Raw genomic sequence first — 20,868 nt, 5'->3', positions numbered from 1 at the left:
CAGAACAAGTTAACGTCAAGCCCTGGTTGTAATGCTTTCCATTCCAAGGGATAGTTCACCCAAACATGTAAACTCTGTCAGTAATGACTCTCCCTCGTGTTGTTCAACCCCGTCAGACTTTCCTTCATCTTCGGGACACAAATGAAGATATTTGTGATTAAATCTGAGAGCTGTCTCACTCCTCCATAGGCTTCTATTGTAATTGAAACTTGCCGGAACAGAAAGTTATTAAAGACATCGTTAAAATAGTCCGAGTGACGACAGCGTCTCAACCTTAAGTTTATCAAGCGGCGAGAATACTTTCTGTGCGCAAAAAAACAACTTTATTCAACTCTTCATCTTCTTCTCTGTGGGCCTCGAGTGAGTTCTCGTAGTGTAACAGCGCAGCGCTTCTGGTGTACGTCACACACACACACACACACACACATGACCAGCGTCGGCCAATAGTGAGCCTGCTGAATGAAGAGTTGAATAAAGTCGTTCTTTTTGTGTGTTTTTTGCGCACAGAAAGTATTCTCGTCGCTTGATAAACTTAAGGTTGAGCCGTTGTAGTCACTCGTTTACATGTTTGGATGAACTATCCCTTTAAAGCGCAACAGAAATGAGTTTTGCTCAGTGTCATGAATGAAGCCCGTCGTGTTCGTGCGCACCTCACTATGGTCAGGTTTTTTTAGTCCGTCTGTTTTGCACTAAAACTAAAACTAGAGAAGCAATCATGAGTCGGCCAGATGAATCTGAACTGGACAGATGATGGCTTAAAAAAATACAACAGCACAACGTAATGGTCTGTTCGTAACATGTAAACATTCACACACTCGATAACCTCCATCCGGTGAACAGTTGCTGTGGTGGGAAGTGTGTGTCATGGGTCGCTTTGCACATCAAAATCACATTTGCATTGTGACATTTTCCTCCCGTATGATTAATGTAATGTGAAAAATTTACTATTTTAGTATTGTACTGGCTTGATGTTTGTTATACGCTATATAAAAACATAAATGCATTTAAGTAATGAGAATTCAATGACAATCATCAAGAATAATAAAAATAAGAATAATGTGCAATGCATTATGGTCATTTAATTTTGCATTGTGATAATGATATATAGGAGGAGGGGAAATGAAAATAAAGTCACAATGCATCGTTTATTTTACCTGTGATTTTGTAGTGAAATGTGACCCAGACGCGCTTTCATGACATTTACTCAAATCATAAATGTGAACTCTGGTTGATGTGGAGCAAGACCACTAGAAGGGCTGCTGAGTGTTTTCATGTATATTTATCAATTATTATTATTATTATTAATGTGTAGAATAGCTGTGGAGTAACTTGAACATCGCAAAACTCCTGTTCATCCTCAAACTACTGAATATAGAACCAAATTAAGAAAAAAATAAATTTATAGCAGGAGATTAATAAACATTTCAAGGTTTTAAACTGTGATTGCAGGTATTGTGTGTGTGTACAGGCTTCTGGGATATATATATGTATCTCTGAATATGAGTCGTGGCATTTCACATCCTGAGGGCAGGAGTAATAGTGAGTAATAAGAAACAAAAACACTCACATCTCTGTAAGATTACTGTATATGCGTTCGGCTGCTGTCCTGTATGAGCTTCCGCACTCCACAATACTTCAAAAAATTAAAGCACATTCGAGGGGAAAAAAAGCACATATGAGTGAATCTCACAAAAACAATAACATGCCCAGGCCATTTTTCACTCCAAAAATCTAAAAGAAATTACAAAGTATATTTTTCTGACAGAAAATGAGACCTATTTTTTAGGACCAAAAACTCTCATTAATTAAATGTGGAAAAATATATATATTATTAAAATTGTCAAGCACAATTGTAAGTATAACTAGTAACAAATAAATAAAAATATATAAAAATATTAATTAAAAATGCAATGCAGGCTGTTATAAAAAAAAAAAAAAGAAGTTTATTTTACATAGACTAAAGTAAAATAAAAAAATTAATTTTGTTTTTGGCTTGAAACATGACCTGAACACACACACACTAATGAGATTCACTCAAAAGATGGAGTGCATAAACATACATTTGTGCTAGAGATTGAAACATTTTAAATCATCAGCGTATTTTTCTCTATTTGACTCTCATTTTGACGATTAGGCTGAAGTGAGAATTTCATACATGTTAATAGTCCATTTTAAGACATTGCACTTGTAAATAAATACCATTTTTAATACAGTATTTTGTGTTGCTCTTATTTGACTAACAGATCAATACATTTCTATGACCTTTTCTGGCATTTGTGTGATTTCTATGGAAGCTTGTTTCCGCCACAGAATGAAAAATAAAAAAGGTTGCGACTTTTTATCTCACAATTCTGACTTTTTTTTCTCACAATTGCGTGATATAAAGTCAGAATTGCGTGATATAAGTCGCAATTGCGTGATATAAGTCGCAATTGCGTGATATAAAGTCAGAATTGCGTGATATAAGTCGCAATTGCGTGATATAAAGTCAGAATTGCGTGATATAAAATCAGAATTGCGTGATATATTCAGAATTGCGTGATATATTCAGAATTGCGTGATATATTCAGAATTGCGTGATATAAAATCAGAATTGCGTGATATATTCAGAATTGCGTGATATAAAGTCAGAATTGCGTGATATAGTCAGAATTGCGAGATATTAAGTCACAATTGATTGATATAAAGTTGAAATTGCGTGTTGTAAAGTCAGAATTGTGAGATATAAACTATTCTGAGGGGAAAAAAGTTAGTAGTTTATATCTCACAATTCTGAGAAAAGACGTCAGAATTTCGAGATATAAACTCGCAATTGTGTGTTATAAAGTCAGAATTGCGAGATATAAAGTTGCAATTGTGAGAAAAAAAGTCAAAATTCTGTCTTTTTCTTCTCGCAATTGCGACTTTTTCTCAGAATTGCGACTTTATTTCTCACAATTGCGACTTTATTTCTCACAATTCCGACTTCATATCTCGCAATTGTGAGATAAGTAGAAATTATTTATTTATTTATTTTAAATTCAGTGGCGGAAATAAGCTTCCATAGATTTCCAACCAATTAGAGAACAGAAAAAATAATTTTCTTGCGTAACCTTTTAAGAGTCCTGGAAATTAAATACATACAGGTGAAACTTGAAAAATTAGAATATGGTGCAAAAGTTCATTTATTTCAGTAATTCAACTTAAAAGTTGAAACTAATATATTATATAGACTCATTACATGCAAAGTGAGATATTTCAAGCCTTTATTTGTTATAATTGTGATGATTATGGCTTACAGATATGAAAACCTTTTCATAATATTCTAATTTTGACTTTGGGGTTTTCATAAGCTGTAATCTATAATCATCACAATTATAACAAATAAAGGCTTGAAATATCTCACTTTGCATGTAATGAGTCTATATAATATATTAGTTTCACCTTTTAAGTTGAATTACTGAAATAAATTAACTTTTGCACGATATTATAATTTCTCGAGTTTCACCTGTATACAAGTATGAATTTTCATGTATTAATAGCTTTATTGCCAATGTGTGCAACGAAACTTAAACGAGACCTTCCCCGATGGCGTCAGGGTGTTTATTAACAGTGGATTATATTATTTATACAGGTATTTCAAACTTCTTTTGACTTCTAAGGAATATCAGGGTCTCGTCTCTTGTACATTAGCTATAAGCTGCTACTGTAGTTCACTTAAAGGGGTGGTTGATTATGATTTCACTTTTTTTATTTAGTTAGTGTGTAATGTTGCTGTTTGAGCGTAAACAACATCTGCAAAGTTACAACGCTCAACGTTCAAAGCAAAGGGAGAGATTTGCTTTTACAGAAATCACTTTTTAAGGACTACAACAAACGGCTGGAAGAACTACACGAGCTTCCTCCCGGTGTTAGTGACATCACAAACCCTAAGATTTACATAAACTCCGCCCCCAGTAACGCGATTTATAGATTATCACGACAGAATATGCTAATCAATGACTAGAAGATACCAACACATAAGCTTCATAAATTCATCAACTAACCATTCAGAAATGTTTTCTACAAGTTGTCACTTCTTCTTGAGTCTCTCCATTATTGTCTGACTCCGGTTTGAACATAAACATTGACATTTTCAGTGCGTGTGTGTGTGAGGTAAAAGGACACGAGCTGTTGAAGCTCCGCCCCCTCCGCCGGGAGCAGCAGCTCATTTGCATTTAAAGGGACACACACAAAAACAGTGCGTTTTTGCTCACCCTCAAAAAGTGACAATTTTAAAATGCTATGTATAAATATCTGTGGGGTATTTTAAGCTAAAACTTCACACACACACTCTGGGGACATCAGAGACTTATTTTACATCTTGTGAAAAGGGCATTATACCACCCCTTTAACGGCTAATCGCTTATAGCAAGAGTTTCTGAATTCTACAAACAGCCCCTTTGAAATCTCCCTCATATTTCATAGTTTTTAACAGGTTATTTAATGCTATAACCCACATATTTGTTGTCTCGACCGGAAAAGTACCACACGTTATGACAGAATTTTTTTTTCTCTTTAGATTTATTGAGCTATGTAAAAAAAAAAAAAAAAGTTTGAATGTTTAAAACTTGTCGGGATGAAGCTCCATCTCCCTCTTGATCCTGTCCTCCACCAGCAGTGCCAGATTCGAGTTCGTCATGGGCAAGTTGTAACTTACAAACACCTGCTTCTTTGTCTTCTTTGCTGAAAAGAAATAGAGAAAACTAGTTGAACACCAGGGCCCGTATTCATAAAGACTAAGAATCCTCTCAGAAAACTCTTCATTTAGCTAAAAAACCTTTACGTAGGACTCTTAGCTTAAGAGCGATTCGGGACCGATTTGAGAGCAACTCAAGGAAAAGACAACAACGTTCATCTTAGTGAGGAGGCGGGGTTGACCCCGTTGCTACGTGTCATACAATCTTTTGAAGACTGTGATTGGTTGGTTGTCCAAGAAGAAAAAAAAAGAGTGATTTTAAGTATAGGGTCTATTCTAAGCCTTAACTTTGCGTAATTTTTCCTATTTGACACACACACACACACACACACATTATATATGTGTATATATAAATCCTTTTTTTTTTTTTTTACCATGCTGTTAATTTCCTATAAGGTGTTTGATTGGCTTAGAATGATAGAAATTGTTCCACTCTTTCCAATTACACTGATTGCTGGCATGTCTATTTAAGTGTTAAGGTGTGAATGTTGGTTTTAATGTAACAAACATGGAATCAAAACCAAGACGGCCGAGAAAGCCGGACTGGACAGAGGAACAGTGTTTACTGTGAGCCCAGTTAGTGGATGAACACAAGGCCATCCTTAAAGGAACATTCGGGCCTTTATTTGTTATAATTGTGATGATTATGGCTTACAGCTTATGAAAACCCCAAAGTCAAAATTAGAATATGGTGCAAAAGTTCATTTATTTCAGTAATTCAACTTAAAAGGTGAAACTAATAGGTAAAACTTACAGATATGAAAACCTTTTCACAATATTCTAATTTTGACTTTGGGGTTTTCATATCTGTAAGCCATAATCATCACAATTATAACAAATAAAGGCGTGAAATATCTCACTTTGCATGTAATGAGTCTATATAATACATTAGTTTCACCTTTTAAGTTGAATTACTGTAATAAATGAACTTTTGCACCATATTCTGATTTTTTCGAGTTTCACCTGTACATTTAAATACAGAAAAACAAGCTCAAAAAGACTGGCACATTAGAAGCCTTCTCTAAAAGCCTCATCATCAATATGTTTCTAAACGTGCAAACTGTTCATCACGATTTCAAAATAAAAGTTTAAACCTTCGCTCTGAATTTGCATGATTTGATGTTCCACATATTCTTACTCACTATCGTAAAGAAGTGGCCAATTATTAAAGATTAAGTGGACATTTGAATTAAATGTCGTTGGGACAGTATTAAACAAGGATTTGATTCATCATGCTGTAAAGTGTAATAACAACAAGTTTTAAGTTTTAATACATCATTTACATAAGATGATTGTATATATTATGTATATAACATTATGTAATATTTAACAGTGTTGTACAATAAAACAATATGATTACTTGCTTTTGATACTTAATTTTAACTAAATATTATTGCATCACTGTTATTATATATGTATTGAGGTCATTTTAAAAGCTATTGTTAGCTTAGGTCTATTTTTATTACCACAAAAATATCCAGATTGCTCGATTAATCTTCAAAATAATTGACCGTTAGTGACAGCCCTACACACGACTCATGTCTGATGGATTGTAACCGGTGGCGTGATCTTACTGAGTCTCTGAGCGAGAGAGATGGGGGTCGTGTCGGACGTGTCTCCCAGAACCAGAGTCGAAAGAGGCGAGGAATCCTGGGAGAAAAACAGCAAATACACGATATGAGCTGCAGAAAACACTTCTATGAGGGAGCTACTGTGACCCACATCAAAAATACACCCTTATTAAAGAAATTGCCTATATATATATATATGTGTGTGTGTGTATTTCTTTTATACGGGTGTATTTTATTTGAAATCTTAAAGTCTGTTTAGAGAGAACGGTGTCGTCTTAGTGGCCCCTAATTTAATAACAAATGATCATTTCGACGGAAGTGAATCAATCAAAACTAACTTTAGCTGGAAAATAACATTATTCAAGAACCGCTATAAAACCAAAACAATCTCTGTTACCTTAAACTATATGTTTATCTCTGTAAAGCTGCTTTGAAACAATCTACATTGTTAAAAGCGTTATATAAATGAGGATGACTTGACTTGTTTTCTCTGATTGGTTATATATACACACACACAAATACATACATATACGTATACATGTTCACATATACATATACACACACATATATACACACACACACACATATGTATATACACACACACATATACACACACATATATATATATACACACACACATATATATTATTATATATATATACACACACAGACACATATATAAATATATATATACACACACACATCTATATATATATATATATATATATATATATATATATATATATATATATATATATATGAACACACACACACATCTATATATATATATATATATATACACACACACACACACATATATATATATATATATATATGTGTGTGTGTGTGTGTATATATATATATATATATATATAGATGTGTGTGTGTATATATATATATGTGTGTGTCAAGGCCGTAACCAGGGTTTGAAAATTAGTGAGGTCCGGGGTGTTGTGTAAAGAATTTTGCTATAATAATGGTTTGGCCATTGGAACCACATTTCCCAATGGACATTAAGCTGTGACCCTTTTTTTTTATGGAATTTGGCATATATATATATATATATATATATATATACAGGGGTTAAATTTGGATTTAATTATGTGTGGGGTAGTCTCTCACTAGGGGGGTCCGAGGGTTTGCCCCCCCGGGATTTTTTTTGTGAAAAATAAACCAAAATGGCACTTTCTGGAGAGTTTTGTGCAAAGAAAAAGTAGGTCTAGCAAGTTCAACGCAATCTCACGACCAATTCGTCCGAATTTGACGAGTGATTAAAAGATGGCTAATTCGTACGAATTCGTACGACCTCATTCGTACGAATTTGTACGATTTGTCTAAACCCACGTGATGGGTAGGTTTAGGGGCGGGGTCAGGGTCATTCGTACGAATTCATACGAATTGGGCAACTCGTCAAATATGTACGTTTTAGCAAAAATCGTACTAATTCGTACGAGTGAGGTCGTACGAACTGTTACGAATTAGCCATCTTTTAATCACTCGTCAAATTCGGACGAAATTCACACAGATCAAACACAAATATGCTGACTGAATAGATTGCTAGTTGAGAAACACTGCTTTAATTAATGTTTTTATGATGGCTTTGTGAAAGGTTAACTAAACAGCATGAGCCGTCTTCCAGCTGGCCAGTAAGTTATTTGGCAAATTTCATTCTGTAGGCTAACATACAGATCTGTTTTATGCTATTGTTTTTGATAGTGTTATACATTTCTTACAGATAATCGATTGTCATTGCGTTTGTCTTACCGAATGTGGTAGCTTTATGCAATTACAGTTTGTCTATAAGCTTCTTCTTTTTTTAAATGTATTAATGCCGACAGTTAAATGTTGCCAGATATTGCTACGAAAAACAAGCAAAACAAAATAATAATAATAATCCGAAATAAGTTCAAAGCTTGTGTTTTGGAAATAAGGTTAATATATCACTAAACCTTCCCACATTAATAACTTCCTAAAGTGTCACATTAAATCAGAAAAACAGGTGACTACTGCCACCTTTCTATTAGGTGGATCTGGCAACACGGAGGCTGCACCCGCGTTCACAACGCGCTCTCAAGCCCCGTTCAGTTCACTGCGCCAGCTTCTCGCAGCAACATGAATTGCAAACACTCATATGAGGTGGTTTAAACACTGCTAATTAATCATTCAGAGAGCTTGACATTTTATTTTTGAATGTAAAAAAAATGACCGAGGTCCGGACCTCGGTGACCTCATAGCTGGCTACGGCCATGGTGTGTGTGTGTATATATATATATATATATATATATATATATATATACACACACACACATATATATATATACACACACACATGTATATACATACATGATACACACACACACACACACACACACACACACACACACACACACAAGATAATGTCGAAGATAAAGCAGGACTCACATATTTACTCCCGATGGACACGGCCAGATTGGACAGCACCGGGCCGGACCCGATCCAGAGGAAGAACCCGCCGCTCAGCTTCATCACGTGGAAATTAACCAGTTGCTCCAGGATCTTCTCTGAGAAATCATGGACAGAGATGCCCTGCACAGACGCCTGAGTGCTGGAGTCACCGTTCTCCACAGTCTCCATCCCGATCCGCCTTCACACAGCGATCAAACCATGCAGAACCAGAACTCTCATAATGAAAGTAAACACACACACGCGCCTCGCTCTTCCTCAGTTCCGCTCAGCGACAGAGACTGTAGCGACACCCGCCGGTGTGGAGGACGAGTGCCGGAAACAAAACCAGCAGGGATGGATGATTATGATTTCACTTTTTTAACGTTAGATAGCGTGTAATATTCGGTAATATTGCTGTTTGTGCATAAACATCTACAAAGTTGCGACGCGAGCGTGTAGCGACACCCGCTGGTTTGGCGGGAAAGTGCCGTAAACAACAGTCAAGGATTTTACGTTAAAAGTGCGCTTTTAGGTTCGCTTTTTTCCCTAATGGTTTTAATTATTTTGTATTCCAGTGTGTTCTTTTGTTTTTTGTACGCTTTGTATTTCTTTGTATATAGTGTATTTTTTTACTTTTTTATTATTATTTATTTTTCTCTTTGTATTTTTATTGTGTAAAGTGCCTTGAGAAGCTGCTTTAAATTCGCTATATAAAATAAAGTTTATTATTATTATTATTATTTATTAAGATATTTTAAAGAATAGACCAAAGTCACCAAACAGTTAATGGACCCCATTGACTTCCATTTTTTTTCCCAGTGTTGGGCAACAATTAATCACATCCGAAATAAAGGTTTGTGTTTACCATACATAATATATGTGTGTGTACTGTGTATAATTATTTTGTATATATACATACAAACACATGCATTCATATATTTAAGAAATATTTGCATGTATATACTGTATATATATTTATATTATATATAAATTTGAATATTTTATATATAAATAACACATTTTTCTTAAAGCTGCAGTCCGGCATTTTTCCTCTTTGTCGCCATCTCTGTTCGAAATCTGCAATTGCAGTCATTCGCGGAATTATCAACTTTACGTGGGTTGTAGTTCAACACCCTCGACACTGCACAGCGCGGATGAACACAGTGTTTGAGGAGAGTGTGTGTGTCAGTCACCGCGCCGATGTGGATATTGTCATTCAGAATCACAGATTATTCTTTTTGGAAGTATGACCAACATAAGAATTTTCACCGGGAAATGTCATCTGAACTAGTAAGAAACATTCACTTTTGTTCTGGTTCTGACATTGCAGTAAATCGCGCTGATTAAATCTAACAATTGCTTATAAGTTATCATTTCACGCAAAACCGTGCAAAGTAGCTATACTATGTTCTCTAATTGTTAATGTTAACAACGTCAGCAAGCATTGCGTGACTACATCATGTAATGTCCTTCCGATATTATCCTTGTTTGCGCATGGTCCGGTTGCAGTCTCTTTTTTTCTGTAGCCACTCCGAAGTCCGAACGAAGTCTTTTGCATGTTACAGCGGGTGAGTCTCTAGTCGTCACTGATGATGATCGTCGTTTGAACCTTTCTGGATCCGCCATCAAATTGATAAGTTTAATTATATCAAGTGCTGTGAGAAAAGGCTATAAATCTCCACCTCCAACATCCTCACACGCAATATAGCTTATACTAGCCGAGACTCCTTCTTTATGTGTACAGATGTGACGTAATGACGCAAAGACATGCTCGAATCTCCCGCGGAAATCCACCAGTACCACTAAAATTAAAAACATTATTACAAGCTTACCGCTTTGCATCGAGCTAAGGCAAGCAGATAGTTTTGAACACTGGCTGGTTATGTATTTTATCAAATATGTATTTTGGATAATTTTTAACCCAAAAAAAGCTACGGACAGCAGCTTTAAATATATACATGCATGTGTGTGTTTATATATACAAAATAATGATACACAGTACACACACATATATTATGTAAACTCAAACTTATTTTGGATGCGATTGATCACGATTAATCATTGCACAGCACTATGAAATATATAATTTTAACAGAAAAGTTTTGATTGGGGGATTTAAACACTTGACATCTGGCAACCGCACGCATTAAAAGCTCAAAGTAGAGGTTTGTTTAAAACAGCCTGTAATATTTTTTCCACATAAATAAAGAGAGATTTTGGTAAAGGTTTTACTTTTAGAACTACATTTTAATCTTGTAACGATGTTGCGTGTTGATTTAGTCACAGCTATTGTTTAATTACCTTATTGTCGTCTCCAATAACAGAATTTTAGCCTTTTCATGAGGCAGAAATAATAATAATAAAAAATAAAAAATATTAAAGAATTTCAAACAATAGAATTGTAGCCTTTTCATGAAGAAATAATAAAATAAATAAATATTAAAGAATTTCAAACAATAATATAATTTAAGCCTTTTCATGAGGCAGAAATAATAAAATAAAAATAAATAAATATTAAAGAATTTCAAACAATAGAATTGTAGCCTTTTCATGAAGAAATAATAAAATAAATAAATATTAAAGAATTTCAAACAATAATAGAATTTTAGCCTTTTCATAAGGAAGAAATAATGAAATAAAAATAAATAAATATTAAAGAATTTCAAACAATAACAGAATTTTAGCCTTTTCATAAGGAAGAAATAATGAAATAAAAATAAATAAATATTAAAGAATTTCAAACAATAATAGAATTTTAGCCTTTTCATGAGGCAGAAATAATAAAATAAAAATAAAGAAATATTAAAGAATTTCAAACAATAATAGAATTTAAGCCTTTCAATGAGGCATAAACAATCAAATAAATAAATATTAAAGAATAATAGAATTTAAGCCTTTCAATGAGGCATAAACAATAAAATAAATAAATATTATAGAATTTCAAACAATAATAGAATTTTTGCCTTTTCATGAGGAAGAAATAATAAAATAAAAATAAATAAATATTAAAGAATTTCAAACAATAATAGAATTTAAGCCTTTCAATGAGGCATAAACAATAAAATAAATAAATGAATAAATATGAAAGAATTCCAGCCTTTTAATGAATTTAACTTTAATCTCGTAATTTTCCGTCACTGATGTTGCATGTTAATATAGTCACAGTTATCGTTCAATGACCTTCTTAGTCCCGAGAGAAAAGTCCCCAGTCCTCGTTTCCCGCAGTAACTGAACCCCGAGCGCCCGGATCTGCTCACGGGGACAGAAACCCCTCCACCAGTGCGTTAAACTCGGAGGAATATCGCAGGTGAAGGTTGTGCTTCCCCTCCGGCATCACGTGTAACCTGAGGAACACAAGAGTCCGTCAGAAGCGAGCGTCGAGTCGTGTGGATGAGCACATGTGGGGTGAAGCGTCTCACCGCGAGCCGCTGATGTTCTGCTGAAGGTGTTGCGGGTGAGATGAGGGAATCATCGGGTCTTTGGCCCCGTGGACGATCAGCGTGGGACAAGAGATCAGCGGCAGCGCTTCCATACATATGTTCCCTGATGAGGAAGACACATGTGTGACCCGGGACCACAAAACCAGTCACATTTGATATTGAGATGTATACATCATCTGAAAGCTGAATAAATAAGCTGTTCATTGATGTATGGTTTGTTATGATAGGACAATGTTTGGCTGAGATACAGCTATTTGAATATCTGAGGGGGCAAAAAATCAAAACATTGAGAAAATCGCTTTTAAAATTGTGCATTTCTGTTCACGATTGTGCTGCATTCACTCACAAAAATAAACGTTTTATATATTTACAGTAGGAAATTTACTAAATATCTTAATAGAACATGATCTTTACTTAATATCCTATTGATTTTTGGCATAAAAGAAAAATAAAAATTTTTGACCCATGCAATGTATAGTTGGCTATTGCCTCAAATACACCCGTGCGACTCTTGACTGGGTTTGGGATCCAGCGTCACTCATGATCTATTAGAGGTGTAACGATTCCCTAATGTCACGATTCACGATTCAATACATATCACGATACCATATTATTGCGATACTCCAAGACATATAATAAAAGGTTTACAAAAAATGCACTATTGATTAAAATGCTAAATTTGATATTGCATTGTGTGTGTAAATGAATAGTCTTGGACTTGAAACCCAAAGCACAGACAATAGAGACACCAGAATAACAATATTCATGATTCTGAAGCTGAAAATACTGAATTATTTAGACGAATATGCTTGCACTCTGTCACTGACTAGATATATTTAAAATAATGCCACTTTTTACTGGTAACAGACATTTGGCATCATCAGGACCCACAAATATCCCCCCATTGCATTATTATACATTATAATCAACATTATATATAGTAGTTTAATGTAGTACTGACACTGAAACTCTGAAAACGTGAATTTTTTTTCAAGTTGCACATAAATTTTTATTTTGGGTGAACTATACACAATATATATTGTCACTATCCACGATACATATTGTTGCATTTTATGTATTGCGATATATTGTGACATGATATATATTGTTACACCCGTAATTTTTACTGTATTATCATCATGAGAATGCAAAGAGAAAAGGGATGAATTTGAACCACAATTAAATTTGATTTAGTGGATAAAAGTGCTTAAGATATTATTTTAGTTAAGCTTTATTTATTAAAAACAATAATTTATAATTAATTTAATTTTTTATTTTTAAAGCAATAAAGTAGTTTTTCTTTAAAATAATATTTATACAGTATAATTAGTATAATATTCCTCGTTTGTAAGTTGCTTTGGATCAGAGTGTCTGTTGATGAGGAGTCTGGCTGTACTGAAGAACACTAACACTGGTTGGTGAAGTGAAACTGGTCCTGACCCTGTGGTTTGCGTGTGAACTGGCTGATCGCGTCGACCCATCTCTCCCACGTCTGACGGAAGTATTGAGCGCCGTACATCTCCTCCATCGGCCGGCGCATTCGCTCGCTCCACAACGACACGTCACGCATCGCTGGAACACACACGAGGATGATGATGATTAGGGTCGGGAATCGAACACTTGAGGTCTGGAATCGGATACTTGTTATAAAATTAAAATTTCGATTCCTGTTATCGATTCCTTTGAGTATTTCAGTGTGACTTTAAACCACTGAAGCGAGAGAGACTCTGTTCTCTGTGCTCGTGTGTATCAGTGTATCGGATCCGTGCGGCTCTTAAAGTGACGGCACTAATATTCCTGCCGTCTCTATAATAACACTAATCACACGACAGAAGACAGAGAAAACTCACTCGTTCTTCACTGAATAACTTTTGTAACTACACTGCAACACAAACGCAACTTTTGTAACTACAAACGCAACACTTTTGTTTTTGCCCCCATTTTTCATGAGCTGAACTCAAAGATCTAAGACTTTTTCTATGTACACAAAAGGCCTATTTCTCTCAAATATTGTTCACAAATCTGTCTAAATCTGTGTTAGTGAGCACTTCTCCTTTGCCGAGATAATCCGTCCACCTCACAGGTGTGGCGTATCAAGATGCTGATTAGACAGCATGATTATTGCACAGGTGTGTCTTAGGCTGTCCACAATAAAAGGCCACTCTAAAATGCGGGGCGGGTGGGGGTGGGGGGGGGGGGGGGGGTGTATACGTCCGGCGTATACGACAGCGTGTCCCAGGTCCTGCCAATATCCAGCAACTTCCAACATGAGTGGACCAACATAAATGTCCGTAAAACTGCACATTTTAGAGTGGCCTTTTATTGTGGACAGCCTAAGACACACCTGTGCAATAATCATGCTGTCTAATCAGCATCTTGATATGCCACACCTGTGAGGTGGATGGATTATCTCGGCAGAGGAGAAGTGCTCACTAACACAGATTTAGACAGATTTGTGAACAATATTTGAGAGAAATAGGCCTTTTGTGTACATAGAAAAAGTCTTAGATCTTTGAGTTCAGCTCATGAAAAATGGGGGCAAAAACAAAAGTGTTGCGTTTATAATTTTGTTCCGTGTATATTTGTAATGTATATTTTATTTATAAAGTGCAGTGTTATTTTACATTTGATTAGTTTGAGAACCTGAATTCCTGAAAATCTAAAACACTGTTTATTTCAATCGTATCTTTGTTCAGTTGTGTCTATTTGTTGCGATTGCTAATTTTTTATTTGTTCTTTTTTAATTACTGAGTGTTTACTAGTCTTTAATAATGCTTGAAACTTACATTAGTTTGGCTAGTTGTTTTTCTATGGTATTTTTAAATAAGTTCCTTGTGTAAGTGTCCTTTAGCCTGTTGATTTTTGTTCATGATATTCAGCTACAATTTAATGTTTTGCAATAAGACTAAATGTGAATGATGTCTACGTGTTTTTTTTTTACCTTAATGGAATCGAAATTAGGAATCGATAAGAATCGCAATCGCTAAAATTGAAACGATACCCAACCCTAATGCTGATGAAACTGTCCTCTGATGTCCTCTCATCTTACCCTGATAGATCTGAACGTCTTCTTTAGACACGTAAGCGTTGGCGCCCCAAACCACCATCTGGTTAATGAGTTCAGGGTTTAACGAAGCCGAGATCAGAGCCGTGATGCCACCGTCACTCCAGCCCAACAGAGAGAAACGCCTGAAGCCCAGAGCCTGCAGGACATCACACATTTACATGAGGCTTGAGCACAAGGGATTATCAATATGGCAGTCCGGTTAGTTTTTATAGTGGCTTAGGGGTCAAATGAGGATGTCAGAAATGATCAAATGGCAACAAAAAATAAAGTTAAATAAATATGAAGGAATTTCAGCCTTTTAATGAGGCTGACATTTTTTTAAAAACATTTTTTATATATATATGTTAAAGAATTTCAGCCAATAATAGAATTTTGGCCTTTTCATGAGGCAATTTAAATAAATAAATAAATAAATGAATATTAAAGAATTTCAGCCAATAATAGAATTTTCATTAGGCAATTTTTAAATAAATATGAAAGAATTTCAGCCAATAATAGAATTTTCATTAGGCAATTTTTAAATAAATATGAAAGAATTTCAGCCAATAATAGAATTTTCATTAGGCAATTTTTTAAATAAATACATTTTAAAGAATGTCAGTGTTTTAATGAGGATGAAACAAAATATTAAAACAATTCAGCCAATAAGAAACAATAAATAAATAAATATTAAAGAATTTTAGCCTATAATAGAATTTTAGCCTCTTTTGAGTCTGAAACAATAAAATAAATAAATAAAAGCATATTAAAAAATTTCAACAATTAATAGAATTTCAGCCTTTTAATCAAGGCTGAAACAATAAAATAAATATTAAATAATTTCAGGCTTTTAATGAGGCTGCAACAATAAAATAAATAAATATCAAAGAATGTCAGCATTTCAATGAAGCAGAAACAACTAAATAAATAAATATTAAAGAATTCTAGCCTTTTATTGAGGCTGACTGTTATTCTCTTTATCACAACCTTCATCACAGTTACATCCCCACATTTTTAAGTCACTATTGCATTTTAAAGTGTCATTTTGAGCGTCACAAAATTGGCTCTAAAATCAAGGTATTTCTTTCTGATTTCTGGTTTGAAATATCAAGATTGATACTGGACTCTTTCCTGCCGTACTTGCATTAAGTCCAGCGCGTCCTTGGCATCTCTGTGGAAGAAATTCTCCGGGAAATCTCTGTCTGGAGGCCGTGAGTGTCCGTAACCCCGCGGGTCAAACGCCACCAGAGTGAACCGCTTCTTATCCAGCTGCTCCAGCTGTGGCCCAAAATCCGTCTCAGCACTTCCTGTCAACACAGGAAGTGAGGAAGAAAATAACATGATGTGCCTCAACGATCAATACACTACCAGTCAAATGTGTATGTTAACTGAAACTAAAGCCGTTAAAAATCATTTTCATTAACTGAAATGAAGCTTAGATACAATAAAACATATATATTTAGAGAAAAACTTACATTTGAAAAAAATTGCCTTGACAACTAACTGCAAATAAATAAAATTAAGTACTAAAATTACTCACAGAGATATTAAAAACAACAACAACAAAAAAAACACACGTTATACACTAAAATTAAATGGAAAATATAATATAATGTTATAATCATGACAAAAGGTCGAAATTAGGAAATAAAAAGTTTGTTTTAAAAAAGTTTTAATACTTATGACATACTAAGTCAAGATTTAAAAAAAATTATGACAAAATTAAAAAACTAAAATTGTGAGACAGTAAAAATGATTAGGCCTACATACTAAAAAATAATTATGATTTAGTATGTGATCATTTAATCTCATATTAAAAGTATCTTATAATTTGGTCTTTTTATGTTATAATTTTTTAATGCTATTAAAATGCTGTTATCGTTTGAATGCTGTTAGACTGTTGTTTATATACTGTAATGCTGTTAGACTGTTGTTTATATACTGTAATGCTGTTAGACTGTTGTTTATATACTGTAATGCTGTTAGACTGTTGTTTATATACTGTAATGCTGTTAGACTGTTGTTTATATACTGTAATGGTGTTAGACTGTTGTTTATATACTGTAATGCTGTTAGACTGTTGTTTATATACTGTAATGGTGTTAGACTGTTGTTTATATACTGTAATGCTGTTAGACTGTTGTTTATATACTGTAATGCTGTTGTTTATATACTGTAATGCTGTGAGACTGTTGTTTATACTGTAATGCTGTTAGACTGTTGTTTATATACTGTAATGCTGTTAGACTGTTGTTTATATACTGTAATGGTGTTAGACTGTTGTTTATATACTGTAATGCTGTTAGACTGTTGTTTATATACTGTAATGCTGTTAGACAGTTGTTTATATACTGTAATGCTGTTAGACTGTTGTTTATATACTGCAATGGTGTTAGACTGTTGTTTATATACTGTAATGCTGTTAGACTGTTGTTTATATACTGTAATGCTGTTGTTTATATACTGTAATGCTGTGAGACTGTTGTTTATACTGTAATGCTGTTAGACTGTTGTTTATATACTGTAATGGTGTTAGACTGTTGTTTATATACTGTAATGCTGTTAGACTGTTGTTTATATACTGTAATGCTGTTAGACTGTTGTTTATATACTGTAATGGTGTTAGACTGTTGTTTATATACTGTAATGCTGTTAGACTGTTGTTTATATACTGTAATGGTGTTAGACTGTTGTTTATATACTGTAATGCTGTTAGACTGTTGTTTATACTTTAATGCTGCTAGACTGTTGTTTATATACTGTAATGCTGTTAGACTGTTGTTTATACTTTAATGCTGCTAGACTGTTGTTTATATACTGTAATGGTGTTAGACTGTTGTTTATACTGTAATGCTGTTAGACTGTTGTTTATATACTGCTGTGAGACTGTTGTTTATATACTGTAATGCTGTTGTTTATATACTGTCTGTAATGCAGACCTAAAGCTCCAGGCAGCAGCAGAACCGCGTGTTTTCCGTCTCCAGCGCGATGATAGTGCAGATTCACTCCATTCACGGACATCTTATCGGAGACAGACTTACTGTAACAGTACAAGAGATGAGAAGAGATTCAGAGTAGGCTATCGTGAAGAACAACTCGCACACATAAACTCACGAGCTGAAGTTTTACCCGTAGAAGCGTCTCTGTATTGCAGCTCTTCTGAAGACGCTGGACATTAAGAGTCCAGTTTGTCTGTAAACGAGTGTCGCCATAAGAACAGAAACACATGAACACCTGTCCTGAAGTTTAAACACTGGGAAACGAGCAAATCTGCGAATGTGTTTCGGGACGAGTCTTTGATTTCACCTTCAGCAGATTCAACACAAATGGACAACGAACACGGGAGAGGGTTTCTAATTTGTTTTGAACAGACAGTATATAGTGCACATTACAGTTTGTTCCTCTTAGCGGCATTTAGTCCCCCCTGAGGTAGTTGAGTGTACAGCCTCCTTTAAGCACAAAGCAGTTAAAGTCCCCCTGTGGTGAAAATCCAGCTTTTAATGTTGTTGTGGTGTTTTTAATATGCTTTAAGACAAACCATGTGTAAATTCATAAGTCGACAGCATTGCTGAGTATTTTCTCCTTAAAGGGGTCATGAACTGGCTTTTAAAAAAAATTATATTGTTGTCTGAGGTCAACTTATGACGTTCGCTTGGTTTTTACATTCAAAAACATCAAAATGAATAAGTAATAGGCTATTTTCTACCCTAGTTTTGAGCCTAGCTCAAAAAGGCTCGGTTTTTGGGCGTCTTGCAATGAAGACTTGGAAAGTAAGTAAACGCCCACTGCGGTGAGTGGATAACAGTTTTGCATATTATAATGAGTTTCGTGTAATGCGCGAATCGGTGGGCGGGGCTAAACCGGCCGTGTTGAAGTAGGCGTTGCTCTTCTTCTGCGGGGGTGGTGTTTTATCCTCTGTCGTCATAGTTCCCCACTTTGAAAAACGAGTCGTTTGCTGAGCCTGGTGTCAATAAAAGCTTTTATTGGACTAACAAGGACGTTTTCAGTTCTGAAACTTACAGGATATTCTTATAATATGATGACCTCTTAGATGTCAAAAGCTCAAGGAAATTTTGATTTCTCAGTTCATCACCCCTTTAAAACTGCAGTGAACCAAAGATAGTCTCAAAAAAACGTTTTGAAATCGCTGCTGTTTCTGACGTCACAAACGACCTTGTAACCAATCAGATCAACGAGTGATCGTCAACGAGTGGATCTCTGAGCTGAGTGAGTGAGTGGAGGCGGGGCTCATTTGCATATTCATAGAACCTATTAGAAGCTATTTTAAGGCATGAAGATTTTTTGAAGTAAAAAAGTTTAAATAAGTATATATAATACATATAATAATATATATAAAGATGAGTTTTAAGGGATACAATTATTGACTACAGGGGGACTTACAATGCACTCTTGCATAGCTCATATTTTTTCATAGGGCTGATAAAAAATAAAACGTATTTGCTCACAATCAGACACAAAACTGAAAAGCATTGTGTTATATAAAAGTACTAATAAATAGAATAATGAAAAAAAAAAAAAAATTGCACTCCTGTCTTTTTCTGCTTAGCTCCGGTAATTGGCACATCAGGATGACGTTGTCTGCCCACTACCCCCCTTATTATAACTAGTGGAAACTATATTATAACAGTGAAAACTACTTAAAATACTCCATAATTTATGGTCATACAATAACGATAAGAGTAAGAGAAAATCCAAAACCGTAAAGGTCTATTTTTTATTTATGTACAGTCACAATAAAAACAAAACATTGTGCTTTTGTAAAATAAAGAAAACAAACAGGATGCCACTTTCTGCCACCCTGGTTTCCCTTCCGTGAATTTTGAGGTGCGCGTTACAAAAATGAATCGAAACTCAGCGTATAGGCTACTAGCAAGCTCTTACGTGTGGGGTTACAAATTTAAGAATCTGTCCAGTTGGAAGGTCCAATAACGCCCAAGCTTCAGCTTCCTCACTGATGGCATGACGTTTTCTCCTAGGATCTCCTGATACTTCAGTGAATCCATCTCTCCTTCCTCACGCTGCAGGTTTCAGAGGATATAAAGCAGCCGCAGAGCATCACTGATCCACCATGCTGAACTGTAGACGGAGTTCTCTTCAGCGTACGCTTCATTCTTCTTCCTCCACACACACCGCTGATCCAGAGGGACGAAAATATCCAGTTTTGTTTCACCGCTCCACAGAACAGAATCCCAAAACTTCTCTTATTTATATGATTTTGAGCAAATTGGAGCCGACTTTTTCTTGTGCTTTTGGGTCAGTAGTGGTGTAGTCTTGGAGTCCTGGCATGCGTTTAGTACGAGCCTTACTGAAACCTCTTGCCCCAGGTCTTTTGCAGTCACTCAAGGGTTTTTCTGATCCGTTGATAGCTTCCTTTTTCTGGCCCGTCCAGGTAGTGTAACCACTGTTCCTTTAACTTTGAACTAGCAAACTATGCTTCCAACTGTGTCTCGAGGAACATTTAGTGCCTTCGCTATCTTTTTAAATCCTGTTCCTTGTTTGTGAAGGGCGATGAAATCTTCTCTTAACTTTTTGGACCATTCTTTCAAACGTGACCCTCAACAAACCTCGCCAGTTCAGATATTTCATGTGTTCTAGCTCAAGCACACCTGTTGCAACTAATGAAGCCCTTGATTAGTGGGCTGTTTTGCA

General features: G+C 35.0%; 2 protein-coding genes across 3 annotated transcripts; both read right to left on the bottom strand.

Annotated features, from left to right (window-relative positions):
- Window positions 1-4,515: 4,515 nt before the first annotated feature.
- Window positions 4,516-8,960, bottom strand: psmg4 (proteasome (prosome, macropain) assembly chaperone 4). The gene is made up of 3 exons (XM_056240511.1): window positions 8,710-8,960; window positions 6,292-6,367; window positions 4,516-4,704 (listed from the first exon to the last, which is right to left on the bottom strand). Exons 1-3 carry the CDS (start codon window positions 8,899-8,901, stop codon window positions 4,583-4,585), a joined length of 390 nt encoding a protein of 129 aa, XP_056096486.1. The 5' UTR covers window positions 8,902-8,960; the 3' UTR covers window positions 4,516-4,582.
- A 2,847-nt stretch (window positions 8,961-11,807) lies between these two features.
- Window positions 11,808-18,541, bottom strand: bphl (biphenyl hydrolase like). Of its 2 annotated transcripts, XM_056240514.1 has the most exons (7): window positions 18,328-18,541; window positions 18,138-18,238; window positions 16,339-16,505; window positions 15,202-15,355; window positions 13,593-13,724; window positions 12,132-12,255; window positions 11,808-12,056 (listed from the first exon to the last, which is right to left on the bottom strand). In XM_056240514.1, exons 1-7 carry the CDS (start codon window positions 18,408-18,410, stop codon window positions 11,966-11,968), a joined length of 852 nt encoding a protein of 283 aa, XP_056096489.1. In that variant the 5' UTR covers window positions 18,411-18,541; the 3' UTR covers window positions 11,808-11,965. The 2 variants fall into 2 exon arrangements, with proteins under 2 accessions (XP_056096489.1, XP_056096490.1); XM_056240515.1 differs by lacking the exon at window positions 13,593-13,724.
- Between the last annotated feature and the right edge of the window lie 2,327 nt (window positions 18,542-20,868).

This window comes from Rhinichthys klamathensis, unplaced genomic scaffold, assembly GCF_029890125.1.
Source record: "Rhinichthys klamathensis goyatoka isolate OS25496 unplaced genomic scaffold, OSU_Roscu_1.1 h1tg000602l_1, whole genome shotgun sequence".
In the NCBI taxonomy this organism is placed as follows: Eukaryota; Metazoa; Chordata; class Actinopteri; order Cypriniformes; family Leuciscidae; genus Rhinichthys; species Rhinichthys klamathensis.
The sequence above is the reverse complement of the archived record's forward strand: the minus strand, read 5'-3'. Positions and strand labels throughout refer to the sequence as shown.

Bases quoted from the DNA above. Each gene is read 5' to 3' on its own strand.
- psmg4 (XM_056240511.1), bottom strand. From the start codon at position 8,901: ATGGAGACTGTGGAGAACGGTGACTCCAGCACTCAGGCGTCTGTGCAG. The intron at 6,368-8,709 runs GTGAGTCCTGCT...TTTTTCTCCCAG, and splicing joins TGTCCATCGGGAGTAAATAT to GATTCCTCGCCTCTTTCGAC. The intron at 4,705-6,291 runs GTAAGATCACGC...ATTTCTTTTCAG, and splicing joins CTCTCTCGCTCAGAGACTCA to CAAAGAAGACAAAGAAGCAG.
- bphl (XM_056240514.1), bottom strand. From the start codon at position 18,410: ATGGCGACACTCGTTTACAGACAAACTGGACTCTTAATGTCCAGCGTC. The intron at 18,239-18,327 runs GTAAAACTTCAG...GTACTGTTACAG, and splicing joins ATACAGAGACGCTTCTACGG to TAAGTCTGTCTCCGATAAGA. The intron at 12,057-12,131 runs GTGAGACGCTTC...TGTGTTCCTCAG, and splicing joins CAGAACATCAGCGGCTCGCG to GTTACACGTGATGCCGGAGG.